Below are 21,734 nucleotides of genomic sequence, written 5' to 3'. Positions count from 1 at the left end.
ACTCGTTTTTCTCATTCACTTATCCTGCTGTGCCTCTCTCGCTCGCCCCCGACCGGTCGCCCCATTTCAGACGACGCCTTTGTGCTGCTGCCGCTCAACCAGGCGTGGAAGAGCGAATAAATCATGGAACCTACGGTCTACGGCCGCTTCGCTGCGGTCGCGCCGACACGTTCCTCTCCTACTCATCCTTCCATAATGGTCTCATCGTCGTCGCGAGCCCATCTAGATAGCCGCGGTCCTGAGACATGGTCCAACCTCGTCGGTGGGGTCGCTGCTACCGCGCCGCCACCAGTCGCGACAAAGTCGCGTGCGCACCACGCCGCCGACCAACAGCATGACAAGAACGCACATGCACTGTTCCTGTCTACAGCCACGGATGAGCGATTCTCCCAGAGCGACCCACGATCCGCCGAGGGATCCCAGGCCTCTAACGCCACTAGCGTGTCTGACCAAGTCTTCACGCCCGCCCTCAGCGACCACGACCACGACCACGACTACAACGATACTCTGCAGCACAGCAGCTATGCCATGACTGGCCAGTACAGCCAGCTGCGACAGCTGTCGGCCATTGCTGCCGCCCAGGACAGGATGAAGACGGACGCGGCCGATGTGCCTACCGCGTCGCGGAAACGGATGGCCGACGGCGAGGTCAAGAGCCCTGTCAGAACACACTCGAGGAACACGAGTACCATGAGCATGGCCTCTACCACCAGCACCATTGGAGACGTGAGTTTAAAGCCTACGACGCCACGATCTGCCCTCGGGGTTTGAACCTGTTCAGCACTATATATATATATATATATATATATATATACGTATGTGTGTGTGTACCCCTGTCTAACTTGCACACCCCAGCTTTCCCATGATCTTCGAACGCGCTTGTCCTACGCCATGGTCAAGGTCAACAATGGATGGCAATCCCACAACCTAGACCAGGTAGAGGAACTCGCGTCGCAGGCCGCCTCCCCGACGTCCAGCGCATCGACAACCACGCGCCACAGCAAACGCTCTTCCTCTGTCAGTCCCCAACTGTCAGGTGGCTCATTGGCCCATGCTGCCTTGTCCAACGGCCTAGCCGCTGCACGTACTGTGTCCAACTCGCCGCCCGCTTCTGCTTCTTCCTTAGCCGGCCGGCCAACTCTTGCGCCTCCTGCTCCTATTCGACCATCTGCGGGTCTCGGGGCCACTGCTCCGAAGTCCAATGCACGCCGCAACTCGAACCCGACCTACACGCCTACTCTGCTCTCGCGCTCACAGTCCGCCTCCAACTCAACACCCGGAAACCACTTGCATCAACGAGGGCCGCCAGAGAACCTATTGCACTCACCACATCAGAATGTCAGGGAGCAGGACGCCATCGAGTCTCTGCTGTTCATGAGCAGCCCCAACAACTCGGCCAACGTCAAGCACTCCTTCTCTCCTACGACGTCGCCAGACCCGAGCTCGTCCCAACCCGCACTAACTCGCAGTGCAGCCAGACATGCCCTACCAGGCGCTCGCAAAGCCCTACCAAGTCAGCGGCCTTCCGCGTCGGCATCGGCGTCGGCCTCTAAGAGGGTCGACTTTAGTGTCATGCCGACCATGGCCCCCTTACCTGACTCCCCCATGGACCTGGACACGCCGCAGCACACGCCGATTCGGGACACCCCGCGGAGACGGACCAACCAAGCCGGGTCATCTCATATGCGGGGTGCACTTTCGCTTCCGAGCGCCCTGGGCATCAGCCACGTTGCACACCGCCAGCGCATGACGGACAAGGACATTGACCAGATGTTGGATCGTGAAGATGAGAGCTTTGACAGTTCGGATAACGAGGAGATCCAGATACCACCGCGTCAGAACCGGGCGATTCGGGCGTGAGCCTCTTACTGCTATTTGGCTTCTCCTCGACGGCTCTCTACATTCCCATCTGCTACCTTGGCAGAAAGATGTTCATGGCTTTCTTCTCCTTTTCCAGCTCTTCTTCCAGCTCCTGCTTAGCTCTGGTTCCTACTTTGTGATACCCCCTTCCCTCTCTTTGGCTCATAGACTGGCATGTGGAGGGATGCTACTGGAGCTTGGTAACCCCCACGTTTTTTTTTTTTGGTGCATATTTCTCTTTTTAATCATCTTTCCCCCATTCTAAACTTATTGTTTTTCTGTTTTCTCGGCGGTTCGTCTCTTTTGAATGGGATGGCATGATGAGAAGATGTGGTAAATGGCTTTTATTTATTTTGCCTTCCATTTACATCTCTCGTATATCGGCACAGGAAATGGAGTTCTGGGATCATTGCTTTTCTTTCTTGTTAACGCGTTAATTACATGAAAGGGAACGTACATGCATGTTGGCTAAATTATTGATGGGAGATGCATTGGGTTTAAGTTGTACGACATAATATATATCAAGTATCGTTCGTATTGACAATATATTACCCAGTACTACTATTTGTAGTCATCCAGACTCATAGAGTAATGAGAAGGAACTTCACTTATGCCTTGTTGTGCGTGTGTTTTAGCAATCTATCAACCATTGACGTTTTAATTCCCTTCCCTTCTTTTTTCTGTGCGAGCGCGTGTGTGTGTGCGTCCCTCGGTCGTATCCTGTCGGCATTTAAAATGACGATGTACAAGAATGTGGGTATCGTGTATCATCAGATCGTCCAGGAGAACCACTATAACTGGTCTGACCTTATACGAGTGCCTACCATTTCCCTTTAATATACGAGTACATGTACGCAATTGCGTGTACGAGTATGGACGAGAGGGTTGTGATTGTAATATTAATAGTAATAGTAGTACGACGTGACAATGTCATAGATGAATATAATAATACCAACACCAACACCAGTATTAGAGCTCATACCCATACAGCTTGTTTAGATCTTAGTCAAACACACACATCCCTACGACGGAAGAAAACAAACTTGAACAAATGATGATAGTACTCGTCAGGTATGAAAAGGACTTGTAGGCTTTGCATGAATTGCATAGAACGGGGGGGGGGGGGGGGGGGGCTTGCGCATGGGGCAAGGTGTGTTACTCTTCTCCCTTTTGCCTTCATACTCTTTTTTTTTCAAGCTATGACGAAATGGTTGACAGGGTCAATTCATCCATGAAACAGTGTTTTACTGGTATGGTAAACATTTGTACGACTGCTGCCAAGTGCCTGATAATTAGAGTAGCATTGAAACTGTTTGAGACCGCGACGTGAGTTTGTCGGCGTCTTCTCTGGTCCCTGTATTAACTATTTGCTTCCTGTTCTTGTTTTGCTTTCTTTTGGTGCCTTCCTACTTTTTAATATAAACAACCCACATCTTGCTCCCCCACCTTCTCACCTTCCCTTCTTTCCGCTCTCTCCTTTCCCTGGTTGAATTCTCGAGAGTTCCTCCTCCTCCTCTTCTTCTGCTCTTCCTTCTTTTCTTCTTCTTTCTTCTCTTCATTCATTCATTCATTTCATTTCATTCCATTTCATTCATCCATTCGTTATTATTATATTCTTTCCCCCGTTTCCAGTGCAGAAGGACGTAAAAGAAAGATCAGAAGAGGAAGAAGGAGCAGACAGCATGGTGGCCTACACTAGCTTCACTTCCATGGCCCTGCTGGCCCTGGCTGGCCTGGGCAGCTGTGGCATTATCGAGCAATTGCAACAGTCACCAGATGGTTGGACCTTGTTGGAGAAAGACGTCGATCCCGAACAGCCTCTTCGTCTCTCATTTGCCCTGAGGGAGCCCAGCATCGACGAGATCCGCAACACCCTCGATGACCCTTCTGCGCCACACCTCACACGCGAGCAAGCTCTCGAGCTGCGCGCCCCCGACCAGGCCGATGTCGAGGCCGTCAACGGTTGGCTCAACAAGAATGGCATCGCTGACGGTGTCCGCGAAAACGACTGGGTCCACGTCCACACCACCGTCGGCAAGGCTGAGTCTCTCCTCGATATGAAGATGCACCGCTACGACTTTGAGGGAAAGGGGGCCGTCCTCCGAACCACGGCATACTCGGTGCCTGACGAGCTTGAGGACGCCGTCAGCTTCGTCCACCCCATTGCCAACTTCATGGCTCCCAAGAAGGAGCTCTCGACCATCACCAAGGCCAGGTCCGTCGTGTCGCGTGCCAACCCTTGCGCCCAGATGACCACGCCCGACTGCATCCGCCGGATGTACAACATGCCCCAGCCTGCTGCTGCCAATGCGACCACGAAGCCTTCCAATGGCGTCCGTCTGGGCGTTGCCGGCTTCCTTGAGGAGTACGCCAACTACCACGACGTGTCGACTTTCGTCTCCAGGTTTTCCCCCGGAACAAAGAGCAAGTCGTCCTTCGCCGTCGAGCTCGTCCATGGAGGCCAGAACATCCAGAGCCCTGCCCAGGCCGGTGCCGAGGCCGCGCTGGACGTGCAGTACACCATGGCCCTAGGGTACCCTGCTGATGTGACCTATTACTCTACCGGTGGTAGGGGCGCGCAGCTCAACGACTCGGGAGGCGCCACGCCCGAGGAGTTTGTCGACAATGAGCCGTACCTGGAGCTGCTCGAGCACCTGCTTGCCAAGCCCGACGACGAGCTTCCCCACGTTTTGTCCTTCTCCTACGCTGACAACGAGCTGTCGGTGCCGAAGCCCTACGCCGAGCGCGTGTGCTCCATGTTTGGCCTTCTCGCCAGCCGCGGAACCACCGTCGTCGCCGGATCTGGTGACGGTGGCGCTGCCGGATCGCGCAACTCGACGTGCGTCAGGTACGATGGAAGCCCCGTCGCCATGGCCGTTTTCCCCGCTTCTTGCCCCTGGGTCACTGCCGTGGGTGCCGTGTCCAATATCAACAACCCTCCCACCGGCGCCGAATTCTCCGGCGGTGGCTTCTCCCAGTACTTCAAACGCGAGACGTGGCAGGACTCTTCCGTGTCTAGCTACGAGACGGCCCTTGGTGGTCGTCTCCGTGGCCTTTACAACAGCTCCATGCGCGCCCTGCCTGACATCTCGGCCGTGGGAACCGATTTCCAGATTGTCCTTGCCCAGCAGGTCGTCTCCATAGCCGGAACCAGCGCCAGCACCCCTGTCCTGGCTGCCATCGTCGCCCTCATCGATGAGGCAAGGTTCGAGGCTGGCAAGAAGCCTCTAGGTTGGCTCAACGGGAGGCTCTACCGCCCCGAGATCGCCGAGACGCTCCAGGATGTCAAAGGAGGTGTCAGTCAGTCTTGCACCATTGCCGGTATCGGAATGCCCGGTGGTTGGCCCGCTGCCCAGGGATGGGATGCCATCACCGGGTTGGGAGTGCCCAACAACTATGCCAAGTTCATGCAGGCCCTGGTGGACCAGGACTGATGGACTTGTGGGGGTGCTTCTTCACTGTTTCCTTTTTTTGCTAATAGCATTATTAGTCTTGTCCGATTATGATACCTAATATTTCCCTGCTAGTAGTATTCTTCTTCTTCTGCTGCTGCTGCCAGATATTACTGCTGTCAATTCACCAGACCGAGCTGTGTGGATGAATTGTGATGGATTATTATTCGTATTCGTGCCTTTGTCTGCAAGTATGAGATGCAAATGTGTGAAAGGTGGAGAGCCCAGATAACGCTAAGATAACGTGGTGGCTCCTTCCCTCAACGAACAACAACAAGCCTGCTAGAGGAAGGCGCGTCCCATGTATGGAGTAGCTGCTTGCAACCCGAAGGTGTGAATGTGATCCACCCAACGTCCCGCTCATCTCGACTTTACCTTCTTTTTGCTCTTACTCGTAATGATACAATATATTTGCTCCTCTTCAACTCTCTTCTTTGGCTATTGCTCCTCCAACTCTCGCTTCTTCCTTTTGCTTTTTTTTTCTCGTCAAACCTTGTTTCAATGCTCCATTGACATTCACACCTGAACGCGGCAATCATCCTCACCCCACTCTTCGAGGTACTCTCCGGCTCCGTTCTATCTACAACGACGCGGTGTTTCCCCAAAACAACCACGGCGGGCAGGTCCACAGTCCAACAATCCACAAACACCATGCCGACAGTCTACCAGAGCTAGAATCGCGTGCTCTTCTCTCTTCTTCTTCTTCTTTTTTTCTTTGCAGTTGAAAAAAAAAAAAACTTACACAAAAAAACCGGATATACGAAGAAAGTATACAAAGGGAGAAACACAGACGCGCTCGCCATGCCTACGCAGCGGGTTGGCCCAGAGTGCCATGAGCTCCTGCAAGAGGTGGCGAGCTCTCTGCTCAAGGCTCGTAAGGTCGTTGTCATGACTGGAGCTGGCATCAGTACCAACTCGGGGATTCCTGTATGCTTGCACCTCCCCAGGTGCTGCTCACGTTGGGCTGACTTTTCGATGTCTTGTTAGGACTTTCGCTCCGAGAATGGACTGTACTCACTCATTCAGGCACAATTCGATGCCGCTGCGCATCAGGATCAGCAGCAGCCACCACTACAGCCTTACCGCGACACGGATGACGACGACGACGGTACGGAGGACGAGAGGGGGCCTAAGAGACGATGCGTGTCGGCCGATGGCAGCATAGTGGTCATGAACGAGACCAAGGACGAAGAAGCCAAGAACACAATATCCGTCGACGCTAGCGAGCATGACGACGACGATGTGAACCCCGAAACATTACGGGTCGGTCTACCCACAACGCCCCGCACGTCACCGCCGGCGCATCTGGTTCTGCCTCCTTCGGCCTTCCGTAGCTGCACCCAGCGTCGATTTCTTGACCTAGATATACCTGCGAGCTCATCCCCTCTCTCGTCACCTCCTCCTGTCCTTTTCGACCCGTATGAGTCATCGAGCACACCCTCGGAATCGAGTCCCAGCCGCCGCAGCAGCACGTCGCAGTCAGACGTTGATGTTGGCGCCGATGTGGACGACTCATTCAACACACAGCCGTCGGCCAACCAGGGCGGGAAAACTACTCTGCCCAACATGAAAGGGAAAGACCTCTTTGACGCGTCAATCTGGGCTGATCCCCTCCGTACGTCTGTCTTCTACACGTTTGCCACGTCTCTGCGGAAAAAAATACAAGATTGCGAACCTACGGGATCCCATCGGTTCATCAGCCATCTGAGGGATCGGGGGAAGCTCGTGCGCTGCTATACGCAGAACATTGACCAGATCGAGGAGAAGGTAGGGCTGTCAACATCGCTCGAGGATGGGCCTGGAAGTCGTGGGAGGTTCTCAAGAAGGTCCACAACGAATGCTTCCCAGCTAAGCAAGATGGTGGAGGAGGCCGAGGATAAGCAGGAGGGTACACAGGATCAAAATGAGGTGGTGAAGAAGGGAGGAGAAGAACCCAAAACAGAAGAAAGGTCCCACGACGTGTCAGGGAGTGCTGAGGATGAGCCATCGACAGAGAAGCCGCAGTCGCAGCAGCAGCAACAGCAGCAGCAACCCAAGGCACCACCGAAACTGGAACGATCCAGGTCAGGCGTCGAATGCGTCTTTCTCCATGGCTCCCTCGAATCCCTTCGCTGTTTTCTCTGCGGACGCATCTCTTCGTGGGATGACACGCTGGAATCGGAGACGTTATCTGGCCAGCAACCGGAGTGTCCGCACTGCATAGGTGCGACCACGGCGCGACAGGAGCGGGGTAAACGCGCTCTAGGCGTGGGCAAACTGCGACCCGACATTGTCCTGTACGGCGAGGAGCACCCCAACGCACACCTTATCAGCCCTATTGTTACGCACGACATCTCCATCTGCCCAGATATGCTCCTGATTCTGGGCACCAGCCTCCGCGTGCACGGCCTGAAGGTACTGGTGCGAGAGTTTGCTAAGGCCATCCACAGCCGCGACGGGAAAGTCGTCTTTGTGAACTTCACCAAACCCTCTGAGAGCTCGTGGGGGGACGTCATCGACTACTGGGTGCAGTGGGACTGCGATGCATGGGTGTCGGATCTGCAGACCCGTGTGCCGAAGCTGTGGATGGACGACGAGACGGCGCCGCCCAAGAAGAAGAAGAAGACAGAGGAGGAGAAGGAGAGAGAGAGGCAGGAAAAGGAAAGGGAGAGAAGGGAGCGTCCACCGCCAGTTAACCCGGCTGCTATGCGGGATAACAAGCAGTCAGCCGCGTACTGGTCGTTGAAGATTCGGGACGAGCTCTTTCGGATCACGGGGACACCATCGCTTCAGTTGAGAGCGTCAGAGGTGCCCCCAAAAGCCCCATCGGGAAGTCGTGCGAAGAGGAGAGAGACTCTGGAATCGCGAGATACAAGTCCTGAACCATCTGTGCCGATGCTGCCGGCCTCGATCGAGACCAGTGTAACCGCTATTAAAACAGCAACCATAGCATTGAAAAGGGAGGTAGTGCAGATGGTGGAGACGAAAGTGCGGCAGCAGCAGCGGCAGCAGATTGCACCGTCACCACCACCGGTGGGTGGCACCATTATGGCCATGGATAAGCCAAGTGTGATGGCCCAGCGGGCTACAAAACCAAAGCCAAGACGATCAAGCAAGTCGGGCGTCGGAGCGATAGACAGGCCCAACAGCAACATTAACAAGGCACCCTCGTCCACGCTAAACCCACACCACGGGCGAGCGAGGAAGCCGCAGCCGCTAACGCCCGCGGTGGAGAAGACGGTGCAGGGACACGGACAAATATCGGCGCCGGTGCAGAGCGGGATGGCATCCATGGGTTCTATACTGAACAGCTCGATTGTCGATTCTGTCAAGGGCAATGCTCGGACGCGGAAGCGCAAGAAGATTGATGGAGTAGAAGTTGTTCTTCCAGGGAGTAAGATGCGCAGACCGGATCCGGCAAAGCCAGAGGATCAGCAGCAGCAGCAGCAGCAGCAGCATCAGGAAGAGCCCTTCTCGATGACGCTCGCACCAATGAATGCTGTGTCAACCCCGACTCCCCGACAAGTATCGGGGATCCCACCACCCATGGAACCCATCAGCCCACCGGCGGGACCCGTCTCGCGAATAACCGCGAGCATAAGCAACGTATGGCAGTTCGGCCAGCAGGCTACAACGGAATTTTTCAAGAATCACTGGTCATCATCAGATGGGTCTCCTTGGCTATGGACGCAGTATCACCACACGCGGCAGCAGCAGGCACAGGTGCTAGCTCAGCAGCAGCAGCAGCAGCAGCGGAGGGATAACAGTGTGGCGACGAGACAGCAGCATAGACTAGGCTACGGAGACTTGGAAACGGACGCGGCGGTTACCTTGGCGCAGATGGGTGTTCAGCGGTGATTTACGGGGGATGATGCTTGTTGTATGCTGTTTGCTGTTTAGCATGGTTATATCGCATGACTCCGAGAAGATACCATGGTTTTTTTTATAGTCTGACTTTGATGTATATAATACTAGGACTACTATACTACTACTTGTATATATTGGTATCGAGAGGGTCAATCAAGAGATATTGGTGAAGATTATAGCCAACTGCTATGTGAAGACGATTAAAAGACAATAGTAGAAGATTGAATCGGTATCAGTCGTCTACATCCTCCTTCCTATATTGGCTGAGCGGGGAAATCAAGGCAGAGCTTATGAGTAACGATGGCGTCCCCGCTCTGACTCTCATTCGACTGTTGCGGCCGATCGGAGCTGATGGTGACATTCATCGAAGGGCGTGTACGACATCAAATCGATTCTTTTTTTCTCCTTCTTTTCTTATTTATTCCTGAATACGGCAACAGAAAGTACGGTCTTTAAGAAGCCAGCCAAATTGTCATCTACAGCAAAGCCAACCAACATGGTCATAGACGCTGGTAAACAGGAACTCACCTCGATTCGAGACAACGGTGGACCTAAAGAACTGGGACATGGAATCAGGGCCGACTTTGCCTTTGAGCCCGGATGGAGGAATCTCAACCACGGTTTGCCTTGTCGTCCTGTGGCCCCCCACCCCTCTTCTTTTGGGGTCCCGTACTCTTTCGAAGCCTTGGCTAACGTGGACCATGGCACCTAGGATCTTACGGAACGGTGCCGCACGCCATCCAGGCCAGAAGACATCACTACATGAACATGTACGAGGCGAAGCCAGACCACTTCATCAGGGTGCGACTGCCTGAGCTGCTGGATGAGTCGCGTGCGGCGGTGGCCGAGCTGGTCAACGCTCCAGTGTCGGAGGTGGTGTTTGTGAACAATGCGACCGAGGGGGTCAACACGGTGCTGCGCAACCTGGAGTGGAACAGCGACGGCAAGGACACCATCGTCCACTTCAGCACCGTGTACGACGCGTGCGCGCGCGCAGAGGACTTCGTGTCGGACTACTCTGGCAGAGTAGGCGTTCGGGAGATCCAGCTCGACTACCCACTCGAGGACGGGGAGATCATCACGTTGTTCCGGGACGAGGTGCGCAGGTTGCAGGAAGAGGACCACAGGAGGGCGCGGGTGGCGCTGTTCGACGTGGTCTCCTCTAATCCGGGCGTGCGGTTCCCCTGGGTGCAGATGGTGGCGGCGTGTCGCGAGCTGGGTGTGACGTCGCTCGTCGACGGTGCGCATGGTGTGGGCATGGTGCCGCTGGACCTCTCGGCTGCGGACCCGGACTTCTTCGTGTCAAACTGCCACAAGTGGCTGCACACGCCGCGCGGGTGCGCCCTCTTCTACGTGCCGCTGCGCAACCAGCACCTGCTGCCCAGCACGCTGGCCACGGCCCGCGGGTACGCGCCCCGCCGGGACAACGGCGGCAGGCGCACGCAGCCGCTTCTGATTCCGCACGACGGCAAGAGCCACTTCGAGCGCAACTTCGAGTGGGTCGGCACCCGAGACGACTCGCCCTACCTGTCCGTCAGGGACGCCATCGCCTGGCGGAAGCACGTCCTCGGCGGCGAGGACAGGATCATGGCCTACATGACCGACCTGAGCAGGAGGGGCATCAGGGTCGTCGCCGACGCCCTCGGAACGGACTACCTCGATAATAAGGCCGGCACGATGACCGACTGCGCCATGGCCAATGTGGCCCTGCCCATATGGGTAGGCGAGAAGGGGAGGGTCAGGGCCGGGCCGGGGGATATCGTCGTATCCGAGGAGGACGCGCCCGTTGCCTTTCACTGGATCAACGACACCATGTTTGACGAGTTCCACACGTTCATGGCTGTGAGTGTCAGGTGGGATCGCTTCTGGGTCAGGCTGAGCGCCCAGGTGTACCTCGAGTTGGAGGACTATGAGTGGGCTGGCGGGGTGTTGAAGGAATTGTGTAGGCGTGTTGGGGAAGGGGAGTTTAAAAAAATTGATTAGGAAGAATGTTTTGGAGAAGAAGAAGAAAAACGAGAGTAGAATTGATGTGATTTGTCTTGTAATGCCTAATTTCTTCCTTTTTTTTTCTAGGTCACTGTTTCCCTCCATTTTCGCCTTTATGCCTAGCGCCAATGTGCGGCATCATGCCCGAGACGCAGACGGAAGCGTTCGGAGCATGCCCCGCGTGGTTGACGCTACATGATACGTCGTAGTATCTCATAGAGAGAGTACTGAGCCACCGAGGTCCAAAGGTCCGGCTCACAGAGCTCCGTGCTGTCGAGTATATGTATATTGTCCTACGTGGAGGGGGGGGGTTGGGATGCGGGGTCGTGTGGTGTTGGCATCGTGTAAGTCGTCAGATTCAAGTTGACCTCTGTTCCCCAAGTATAAGGATGCCCTCGACTTCCTTCCATAACCGACAATTAACAAGTGTCTTAATAAAACAACACACACAACTAATACCCCTCTTTGACAACCAAGAGAAGAAAAAAAAACACAATGACTTCCCGCGAAGCCCTCCGTGAGAGAATAATACCCTACATGACCCTCTGCCCACCAACATCGACCGTGACCTCAACCCCCCAGCTTCCATCGTCGTCCTACCCCGCGCCCCGCGACACCGCGGCCGGCCGCTTCGCCGTATCGGGCGTAGCCGTCGTGACGGGCGGAACGGGCAACATAGCGAGCGTATGCTCTCGCGCGCTGGTGCAGCACGGCATCTCCGCCCTCATGCTGCTGGACATTGGCATATCCAGCGAGGCATCCCAGTCCACCCTATTTTCCCTGAGAGCCGATTTTCCCGATACGCGCATCGAGGCGCGTGAATGCAACGTCACTTCTGAGGAGGATGTCGAGGCCGCCGTGGCGCACACGGTCCAGCTTCTGGGCGGTGTGGATGCCCTGATCTGCTTTGCCGGTGTCGTCCAGGTCGGTCACGCCCTGGACATGTCCGCCGCAGAGTTCAGACGCGTGATAGAGGTCAACACCACGGGATCCTTTCTGGTCTCACGCGCCTGTGCGAACCAAATGGTCCGTCAGGGCAGAGGCGGCAGAATAGTCCTCACGTCCAGCATCTCCGCTCACAGGGTCAACTTCCCCCAGCCCCAGGTGGCGTACAATACCAGCAAGGCTGCCCTTGCCGGCGTGAGGATGAGTCTGGCTGCTGAGTGGGCCAGATACGGCATCACCGTTAACTCCATCAGCCCCGGATACATGGATACTGTGCTCAACGAGGGTGATGGTCTCGCTGATGCGAGGCATTCTTGGTGTAGTAGAAATCCCATGGGGAGGATTGGTCTGCCCGAGGAGTTGGCCGGTGTCGTGGTTATGCTCGTCAGTCGGGCCGGGTCTTACATCAATGGGGCTGATATCGTTGTTGACGGGGGTGGAATTGTGTTTTGAGCTTGGCATTGTTATCTACTATCGGCAGTGCATTAAACATTGTCTGTTTGGCCAGCGTTCATCACAAGAATGGAAAGTAACTCGTCAGGACAGTCAAGATCAACATTGCTATTCCAAAAGCAGCGTCCCGAAACAGTATTCGCTATATATCCTCATCCCATTCGTAGAAAAAATTTGATGCAAAAACAAAAAACAAAGGGATTGAAACCAAGAGACCCAAAAAGACGTATATAAATAAATGACGGGGGTATATAGATAATGAAAAGAGAAGGAGAAATCAAACCGGTGTAGGCGTGTTGTATATAAGAAACTGCTGTATGATCATGTTGCAGAAGGGTGACAAGAAAGGAAAGCGTAAAGGGAGTGCAAGAGAGCAATGACGACGAGGCCTATGCCTTGACAGCCGGTACAGAGGCTACACGTGCTGTGCGCCTCTTGAACTGAAACCGTGTACGCGAACTAGGAAAGATAAACTCAAGAACCCAGCTGTTCGCGGCTGGCCTAGGGGTTTTAGAGTCATGATCGGCCAGTCTGATGTCGTAGTTGCGGACGAGATTGGAGATGAGCATCTTGAGTTGAATCTCCATGAGGAGACGACCGGGACACGAATTTTTGCCCCGACCAAAGACAAGCAGACCCGATGTGGAAAGGAAGCTGTTGGGGTTGAAGTTGTCGCTGACATCATCGGAAACAGCGTCGCGGACGTGGTTTTCGTCACTGAACATGCTCTTGTCGGTCATCTGGCGCAGGCGGACAAAGCGGAAGGGGTCGTAGCGCATCGGGTCGTCCCAGCGATCCGGGTCGGTGTGCATGGGCTGGGAGACGAACGATATGAGGGCGCCTTTGGGCAACGGTAGCCCTGTGTCGCTGACGACACCATCAACCATGACCTTGCGGACGACGGCGCGGGTTGGAACTGTGTACAGGCGGAGGGACTCGCGCATGACGCTGTCGGCGTAGATCATGTCCTTCGTCTTGGAACGGGTCCACAGCTTGCGTGGGTCAGGGTTCTCGGAAAGGAAGCGTTCGGCCTCGTCGCGCAGTATGGACAAGGTGTCATGTTCGGCGTCGGAAGTCATCATCTTGTTGACAATATTGGTCGTGGTGAAGCTGGCGAGGTAGACGAAGGCAAGGCTGGACATGCAGATGCGGCGCGTCATCTGACTCGTGGCAAGCTCTTCCTTGCGATGCTTGCTGGCAAAGCGCAGCATTTTTTGGAGAAGGTCGACGGGCTGGTCCGGGTCGCCGGCGGCAAGGGCTGCAAGGCGTGTCTTGAACTCGGCTTTGTAATAGCGGTTCTCCAGCCTGCGAAGCTTGAGGAACGTGGGCAGGCAGATGAGCTTGGCGAAAAGAGGGCGGATGGTCTCGGGGATGAATCCCAAAGCACCGGCAGTGGTGACGACGTTGTCGACGGTGTCCATGATGAGGCGTAGGTACTCATCGTTGCGGCCTGTGTGCGTGGGGGGAGTCAGTCCAGGTACTCGACCTGAGCAGTGCCATGATGCCAGGATTCTAGGCACGAGTTCTACTTACACAATGTCTTGCCCACGGTGAAGCGGCTGCCAACCTGAGTAATAATGAGGCGTATGGTATCAAGAAGCTCACGCTCAGACCAAGACTGGGTGTCACCGCCGAGACGGGTCTCCATGGCGTAGTGCAGCTCATCGTGAACATCCATGAGGTGGTCATCGAGCTCCCTAGTCAAGACCTGCCTGGACAGCATATGGGGCCAGATGTCGAGCATGTACTTTTCATCCCCCAAACTGTGCCCCAGTTGAAACATTTCACTGAAAGCATCCCACATGCCGAGGACACGAGAAGGCTGAGAAATGGCCCACTTGAGGGAGGAGTGAGGTAGGAAGATTTCCTTGCGAGCTCCTAGGGTGGGGACGAGGACGGGTAGACCATGTTTGTTAAACTGTGAGGTGATGGGATGAGCATGCTGGTCCGTATGGAGAAGAGAAGGAAGGCGAGAGGAGAGACATAGAGGATGAGGTAGGGAGAAAAGGAACTAACCCTGTGCCAGGCATCCGCGTACAGATCAGAGCAGTTGAGATAGAAGGACATGCGGGAGAGGAAACCAAATGTGCGAGCACCCTGCTTCTCGAGAGCGAGGGGCAAGCTGCCAGGGTCCGAGGTAGATGAAGCAGCAAATAAGCGGAGGACAATGGCCAAGATAGCGAGCCCCACGGAACCGAGAAGGATGAGGCCAGATGAGTGCCGGATGGCAGCAAAGTCGGGGTGGGAGAGATGATTAGAGTACCGTTCCCAGACGGCTTTCAGGGCGTCGGCCAACATGGTTTCTGGCTAAATGCTGGTGACGTTGTGCGTGTAACGTTTTGTTGCCTGTATGGATCAGATGAGACCCATAGGAGAAATAGGTGAGAAGGAGCGAGAACCCCCCGGAGGAAAAAGGCGAGACGACGGATTATTAAAACATTAGGGGCCCTTTTTTGTATAGTGCCGTATGCGAGTGAGACGAGAATGTAGATCACAGGCAAGGTGGACAATACTGATACTGGACTAATAAGTAATAAGAGATGGACGACGATGTAATGGGAGTTTGATCAAGAGCAAAGAATGCTAGTCGAGAGAAGAGAGGACCAATAAAAAAGGAAGGTGGCCGGGATGATGAAGATGGAGCTGATTGTTAAGACGTCAATGGTTGGTGGTCATGTAATGCAGCCTTGAGCTGCAGGACGCACAATGTAAGAAGTAACAACCAACAATGCTGGCTGTAATGACATGTGAAAGAGGAGAGAGGGAGAAAGAGAAGAGGAAGGGAGTGGGAGAGGAGTGACGACAGCCTGGTAATAATTTGATGTTGGTGCGTCAATCCGTAGCTGCCGCCAGGGGAGAGATGGAAGGAGCGTTGGAAGGAAAGATTGGGTGGGTGGGCACTTGGCAGTCGCTCTTGCCTTGTTGCTGAGCATTGTGGTTCTACGATACTCCCGTACTGAGTCAAGTATCTGGTACTTTGATAAGTACGTGAGATGGGGTACCCCTTCCAAAGCGGTTAGTGAGAGATTTTGTCCAGTCAGTGAGCGAGGAATACCTGTGGGTCGGATGATTCCCGGGTACTGAGTACAGCAATACTCAGACCCGGAGAAGATGATGGCACCTGTAGTGTTGACACTGCAGCATTAATACTCTATTCACCAATCGATCAATGAATGATATTATTTATCTGTATTAAGTACTCCCGCACAGACGCACACACATGCACACCCATTTACTCACTAAGAGAGCCTCGATTATTCTACACGTATTAATACCTCTCCCTCCCCCCGTCTGTCGTCTGTTTCTCGAGGTCCAGTACGTCTGACATGGAAACGAAGGTGGAGTACGCAAGCTGACCATCAAAACCAGCTAGGCCGTCGCTTTCTGGGGGTCCGTGAGATGGCGTGCATCGGGGTCTCGGGCTGTCCGTTGAGTGCGGGCAAGTAACTGTACGGAGCCATGGTTCATCGCATAGTAAATATATAAAAAATACCTGTACGTATGTATTGGATATCTCCAACTCCTACTCTCATTGCTATTACTCGTCTGACATGGTGCCATAGATGATGTAGTATCCCGTAGTTGCTGGAACAAGAAGTATGAGTTTTCTTCGAGGTGGCTCTATCCGAGCACGGCATGCATGGTGAGATTGTCAAATCAGGTTAGGCACTAGCCGGTTATCCTCAGCCCCTGAAGCTGCTACTGCTAGTATTGTGTAATACTCCGTACCTACGGTATACTCCTCTGTACTAGGATTGCTAGGTACCTGCATGACCCCTGTAGCTACATCAAAAAAGCCCTATATCCAGCTCTCTAGCGCACCGATACTGGTCAGTTGTTCACCCAATAGGGTCCCATTTCGGCAATGTCCACTACTCCTTTAGGGAAACTCATCCGTGTACTCGTACACGGGAAACGCCGCGGCAAGGCTTGTCAGAACCAATTTCGAGTACAGGTGTGATACTCGTATACCGAGAAAGAAGAAAGATTAACAGCGTCATCCTACAAGTATCAAAACGTCAGGGTATCATGTCAGCTTACGCATCGGATGCATTATTACTGTAAGCTTAGGGGTACAAGAGAATGGACGAATACTACGCTGTAATGAAACCATCGTGATGATTTCAACGCCATGTGTCCCATAATAGCTTCAAAGTGGTATTATACGGTATCCGTAGGGCCGTTCTGCTTATGCAGTATTATCGCAAACTTGTTTCATTAGCGACAGTAGCGCCGGTTGTCCCTTCCGCGTCAACGGTTCATACTACAGCAGTGGCGTTGGCTGTAACTGTCTTCTGGTTATTCTCTTCCCCCTTCCCCCTCTTCCTCGACTAGTTTTCCCTCTCCGCCAACAGCATCTCACGTCTTGGCTGCCCATCGGTCCCGCTGTCGTTTGGCACTGTCTGGTTGACGGAATGCTACACATATACGTATATACGTCCAACGTCGATGACTAACATTAGCCCGTACATACTCGTATACGCACAACATGTGCATTGTACAAAGGGCCACCAGTGGAGTCAGACGCACCATTACGAGTAATCCGCGGGCAAGGACCGGTGGGTTATTCCGCTCTCAGCTGCAGCTCTGTTGGCTACTCAGGACACCGGAGCCTTGCCACTAGTTGGCATGGGTAATAGGGAAGAAAACCTGCGCCGTGTTTTCCTTTCTTTTCTCTCCTCTCAAGTTTTGCCAGTCCTGAGTCGACGGGAATACGATGGCCCTTGAACGAAATGCGACATTGCTATCAACATGGACGCTAGTTATAAGCAGTAGCAATACAGGGATCGTATTTTGAGAATCGACAGACAACAGTTGATCTCGACAATTGACTGCCAACAGTCCAGATTACAGACACCCTGACCCCCCTGGATCCTCTCCCGTTTCAACGCAGAACCCTCCCAGAGTGATTCGCACCATTCGACGCTCGTGCATCATAACCGTACATGTTGTACTCGTACTCCCACTCGCACGCGTATGCATCTGTGCAGCGGCCCGACGATGCACACACACGCCCGCACAAGTGTCTCTGTCTCCCTCTCAATGTCTCACGAGTCACCGGGGCCTTTAAACCGCAAATTGTCCCACGTGGCAACAAGATGGTTCGAGTATGAGTACAGGTACAGTGGTGGGTGGTTCGCGACTCCGAACCGAACACTCCTTTGCTCCATACGAGTAGTACGATCCATACTCCATACCGGTATGCTTCATATTGATCAGTAAGGCAGCGCACGACGAATCCCCCCCGCTTCATCACAAGGCACGGCATGCGGAGGAATAAGGCAACCACGATGCCTCATAGTCCCTATCCATGTTATACATAAACGGGATCATCTCTCTTCTTTCGCTGCTCGCCCTCTTCTGACTCGCAGAGTACAAACATTCTTTTTCTTCACTCTCTTCGCCCTACTCGCAGCTGGCCGTTATGCTGGCTGTTTGCCGTTGGCCGCATCTAGCCCGGCCTGACCGGCTGACGACATACACAGCCGCGGCACGACTGCTCTGGCTTCAGCTGGATCATGGGTGCTCCTAACCTCGAATATATCTGCCTTGCTGGCCAATCTGTAACTCTGCAATCATTCCCGGTCGCTGCATCATGTATGGTGCATCGGCATGGTGCGTGCAGCGTACATCAATCAGCACGCACGGCACATATGGCCCTCGATAGACGGGGAAGTTGGCCGGTGCGCCCGTATTTCTACCATGTATTATTTAATATCACTAGTTCTTGGAGGTTTCTCATTCTAAAAGTCCGGAGTCTGGACGTCAGATCCCTGCTGTACGGAGTAATGATACCTGCAATGCTACCAATATTAATACCCCGTACAGATATGGTGTACTAATCACTGATATGTTGCCAATACTATTATCTGTACTTCGTATTCCGTACAACGGCAATGGTTCTAGGCTGAATCTCGTCTCTCCAAGGACAGTCTGGTTCGCTTTGCATTGCCCAGCCCCGCACAGCCGGCAGGGTGATGACGGTTTGTTGTCGGCACTTAAAAGTTAACGCACCCTGAATATTGCCGTCTTGTTCTAACTGCCGCCTTGCCAAGTAGACAAGTGCTTATGGTGCTCTGTAATCGAACTTGACCTGTCATCAGTAGCCGTAGGAGTATTTTTGGATATCAGTACGTTGCAAGACTTGTCAGTCATAACCTCGTTGTACATGTACAAGTATGGATGGTCTCTCTTTGGTCCGGGGTGGCGAATTTGAGCAAGGTGACTAAGACTAAGACTATGAGTACTAAAATTGAGTGGAATAATGAGAGAAAGACCCACTTTTCTTTACTCAGACTCAAGGGCCTTGAGTAATTCGCTTACTCAGAATCATGCTAGCATATAACTAATTAGTCAGTAATAGAGTAAAGCGAGTAAAGCGAGTAAAGCGATAAGGCCGATCGATATATAGGCGATAAGTGTCACACCCTTATGTCACAATACCTATAGGTATAGGGGCCCCATAAAACCACAGCGCCACAACGCCACACGTTACGGGTATCTGGCATACCCCTACGGACTTAAGTGATGGATAACCTTCGTGGAAACATTTCAGCCCCTTAGGAGACGTCACCGTTACATGACTTGGTCTCTCTTGAGAGGTCCCAAGGGTCATTTTCGATACGGTGATAACGACGAGGACGGATGAGGCCACGGGCGCAGTCACTCCGTATGCCCCGGTCTACGCAGGCGTGCGTCAGCACAACTGCATCGGCAGATTGCATATTGCTACATGGAAATGTTTCGTATATCAGGTATAGCTGGTGTTCGAAAGGTGTATCGATACAAGCATGCCGTCTATGGATGCGAGTAGTTGAGTATGAGGAGTAATTTATTACTTTCCATATCGAGTAGAGAGGTACCCGTACATGGGTCATCCCCTTTCCAATCTGTACACCCGGCCATTGGCCACTCTGAGTATTTCTCTCCAAGAAAAGAGAGAGACAGCCTCTGGATTCGCAAAAGGTTACCGTTGCATTGGTAGAGTCCCCGTCACTATCCAAACAGTCGAGGATGGCGTCGACGCTGAAACTTCCCCTGACGGCTAGAGCCGTACGAGTAGAACAATCGAGAATTGGAAAGGAGTCACATCGCAGACTCTCAGTGCGCACGTGAGCGTATCGCGACTCCTGGCTTGTGAAGCAGGTGGTCATCTTGCTCTTTCCCTGGCGGTACGCATAATCGAATCATACAGCGATCGTGGTGGAAGAAGCGGGGAGGGCAGAGAGGGAAGGAGTGCCAGGGGGGCACACATGATGAGGAGAATAGCATCTCAAACACAAAATGAACAGTCTCGGACGATGACTGTACCATGCTCTAATGATGCACCCTCCCATAACTATCACCACTGCTCTCCGGGGAAGAGTGAAAAAAAAAAAAGGCCGCATGCAGTGGTCAAATCACTGCGAGTGACGAAGACTGGCCATGGACATATTCTCATCGTCTTTGCTGTCAACTGTGAGCCCACACCTTCCCACGATAGACCCCGCATTCGACCCCGAGCGCACAAAAGACTATTTCGTAATAATGCAACGACCGCTACTCGCTGCAATGACCTCCCACGTGGGTCATATTATATGATGGAACCGAGGGGCTGTCGGAATGTCATGGGATTCAAGCAGCGCAGCGCAGACTGTTGACACCCAATGGGCAAAGAACTATCGAACACTGAAGAGAACCCGCAGACATCCGGAACATGCAAAAGAGATGGCGAGAGAGACAACGGAGCATCGGAAACGTCCCGGGACTTTACGACTCGGGCGTCTCGGCAGATGGCTCCCACGTTGATCCCAGGGCCGGGATCAGGGCCGGGATGGAGAGTGCGCGTGCTCTGTTTTTTTGCAAGTTGGTGTGTAAAGTGAGGGGGGGGAGGGGGGACGATATTCTCATTTGTCTCTGAATCGTAGAGAGCGCCACAGAGGACGAGTCAACGAACGAACGGCAACCGGCCACCATTCATGGTCAAACGCTTTCGGGGCTGCGAGCAGCCCCCACCGAACTATCGGTCCCGCACCGGACGAATCAACTGCCCCACGTACAGACATGTGGGAAAATCGCCTTGATGGGTCGGACAGATAGGTTAAAATATGGCATGGGATTTTTCTGCTGCTATCACATGCCAGCAAACACGATCCTTCATTTTCCTCTGGTCTGGCGTCTAGACTGGGTTCCCTCCCCTGCCTCACGGCGCAACATCTACTATAGTCGCGCATCGCGTTTGGCCTCTGGTGTATCGCAGGGTTACGGCGGGGTGCATTCCTGTTGTTGATGTTGTTGTTGTTGTTGTTGTTGTTGTTGTTGTTGTTGTTGTCTCTCTTGGGCTGCAATCCCCTTTCGATGGTCGACCGTGAAAAGATGCCTAGTGATTAATTGTCAAAATAGATGAGAGGTAACCTAATCGTTTCCCCTATATAATAGGATGCAACATCTCCTCATGCTTTGTGACAGCGTGGGGTGAGGGGGTGAATGCTGGGCGGGTCCTAAGCCAATTTTTTTTCTATCTAATTTGCCTCTAGAGGATAGCCGATCCATTGCAGAAGTCCGATCCATTGCAGGAGAAATTTCCAGGGGGTTCTCTTCTCCTTCTCTTCTCCTTCTTCTTCTTCTCCTTCTTCTTCTTCTTCTTCTTCTTCTTCTTCTTCTTCTTCTTCTTCTTCTTCTTCTTCTTCTTCTTCTTCTTCTTCCGCTTCCGCTTTCTCTTCCGAAACCATGGACAACGGAACCATCTTGACCGCGAGCCAAGGTCGCCCGACAGAGCAGGTCATCGCCGCCAAAAACATTGCTCTTCAGCTCAGTCCAGCTTTCGCCAGAATAGGAGACGTCCGGCGCGCCGTGCAAGCGGCATCCGTCTTCTTGAGCATCAGAGCCCACTTCGCCACCACGTTGGCTCTTCAGATCGGTGGCATCGCCGGTTTTTACGCTCTCGTCGCCACGTACTGGGGTGCCATCATGTCGGGGAGGTTGGTACACGGGACGTGGGAGTCGAAGCCCGTCAGGAGGCTGCGCAGACTGGTCTTTTACGAGTTTGCCGTCTTTGTCCTCGGGAGCGGTTACGCCGTCATCCTGGCTCTGTTCTGGCCTGGATGGTGGGTGTTGGCCGCTACCGCCAGTACTATATGGTACTTTTGGACTTGAGCACATCAGATGTAAGACGACAACCCACAAATCATGAACTACAAACCACAAGCCCAT

The 21,734-nt window shown here is 53.5% G+C and overlaps 7 protein-coding genes across 7 annotated transcripts; 5 read left to right on the top strand and 2 right to left on the bottom strand.

Moving 5' to 3' along the window:
• Positions 1-195: 195 nt before the first annotated feature.
• On the top strand, positions 196-1,860 carry GMORB2_4338 (Whi5 like; the record flags this gene model as incomplete). Its single annotated transcript, XM_035466313.1, has 2 exons — positions 196-726; positions 856-1,860. 2 exons carry the CDS (start codon positions 196-198, stop codon positions 1,858-1,860), a joined length of 1,536 nt encoding a protein of 511 aa, XP_035324150.1.
• Positions 1,861-3,542: 1,682 nt separating this feature from the next.
• GMORB2_4337 (tripeptidyl-peptidase I) lies at positions 3,543-5,294 on the top strand (the record flags this gene model as incomplete). The annotated part of the gene is made up of 1 exon (XM_035466312.1): positions 3,543-5,294. One exon carries the CDS (start codon positions 3,543-3,545, stop codon positions 5,292-5,294), a length of 1,752 nt encoding a protein of 583 aa, XP_035324149.1.
• Positions 5,295-6,113: 819 nt separating this feature from the next.
• On the top strand, positions 6,114-9,149 carry GMORB2_4336 (Sir2 family; the record flags this gene model as incomplete). The annotated part of the gene is made up of 2 exons (XM_035466311.1): positions 6,114-6,239; positions 6,300-9,149. 2 exons carry the CDS (start codon positions 6,114-6,116, stop codon positions 9,147-9,149), a joined length of 2,976 nt encoding a protein of 991 aa, XP_035324148.1.
• Positions 9,150-9,654: 505 nt separating this feature from the next.
• On the top strand, positions 9,655-11,141 carry GMORB2_4335 (hercynylcysteine S-oxide lyase; the record flags this gene model as incomplete). Its single annotated transcript, XM_035466310.1, has 2 exons — positions 9,655-9,778; positions 9,871-11,141. The coding sequence occupies 2 exons, from the start codon at positions 9,655-9,657 to the stop codon at positions 11,139-11,141; spliced, it is 1,395 nt and encodes a 464-aa protein (XP_035324147.1).
• A 498-nt stretch (positions 11,142-11,639) lies between these two features.
• On the top strand, positions 11,640-12,542 carry GMORB2_4334 (Short-chain dehydrogenase; the record flags this gene model as incomplete). The annotated part of the gene is made up of 1 exon (XM_035466309.1): positions 11,640-12,542. The coding sequence occupies one exon, from the start codon at positions 11,640-11,642 to the stop codon at positions 12,540-12,542; it is 903 nt and encodes a 300-aa protein (XP_035324146.1).
• A 389-nt stretch (positions 12,543-12,931) lies between these two features.
• On the bottom strand, positions 12,932-14,840 carry GMORB2_4333 (Cytochrome P450; the record flags this gene model as incomplete). Its single annotated transcript, XM_035466308.1, has 3 exons — positions 12,932-13,992; positions 14,076-14,460; positions 14,559-14,840. 3 exons carry the CDS (start codon positions 14,838-14,840, stop codon positions 12,932-12,934), a joined length of 1,728 nt encoding a protein of 575 aa, XP_035324145.1.
• Positions 14,841-20,291: 5,451 nt separating this feature from the next.
• Positions 20,292-21,734, bottom strand: GMORB2_4332 (uncharacterized protein; the record flags this gene model as incomplete). The annotated part of the gene is made up of 3 exons (XM_035466307.1): positions 20,292-20,373; positions 20,483-20,541; positions 21,258-21,734. The coding sequence occupies 3 exons, from the start codon at positions 21,732-21,734 to the stop codon at positions 20,292-20,294; spliced, it is 618 nt and encodes a 205-aa protein (XP_035324144.1).

This window comes from Geosmithia morbida (assembly GCF_012550715.1).
Source record: "Geosmithia morbida isolate 1262 chromosome Unknown scaffold_2, whole genome shotgun sequence".
Lineage (NCBI taxonomy): Eukaryota > Fungi > Ascomycota > Sordariomycetes > Hypocreales > Bionectriaceae > Geosmithia > Geosmithia morbida.
Note: the sequence above shows the minus strand (reverse complement) of the source record. Positions and strands in the feature narration are given on the sequence as shown.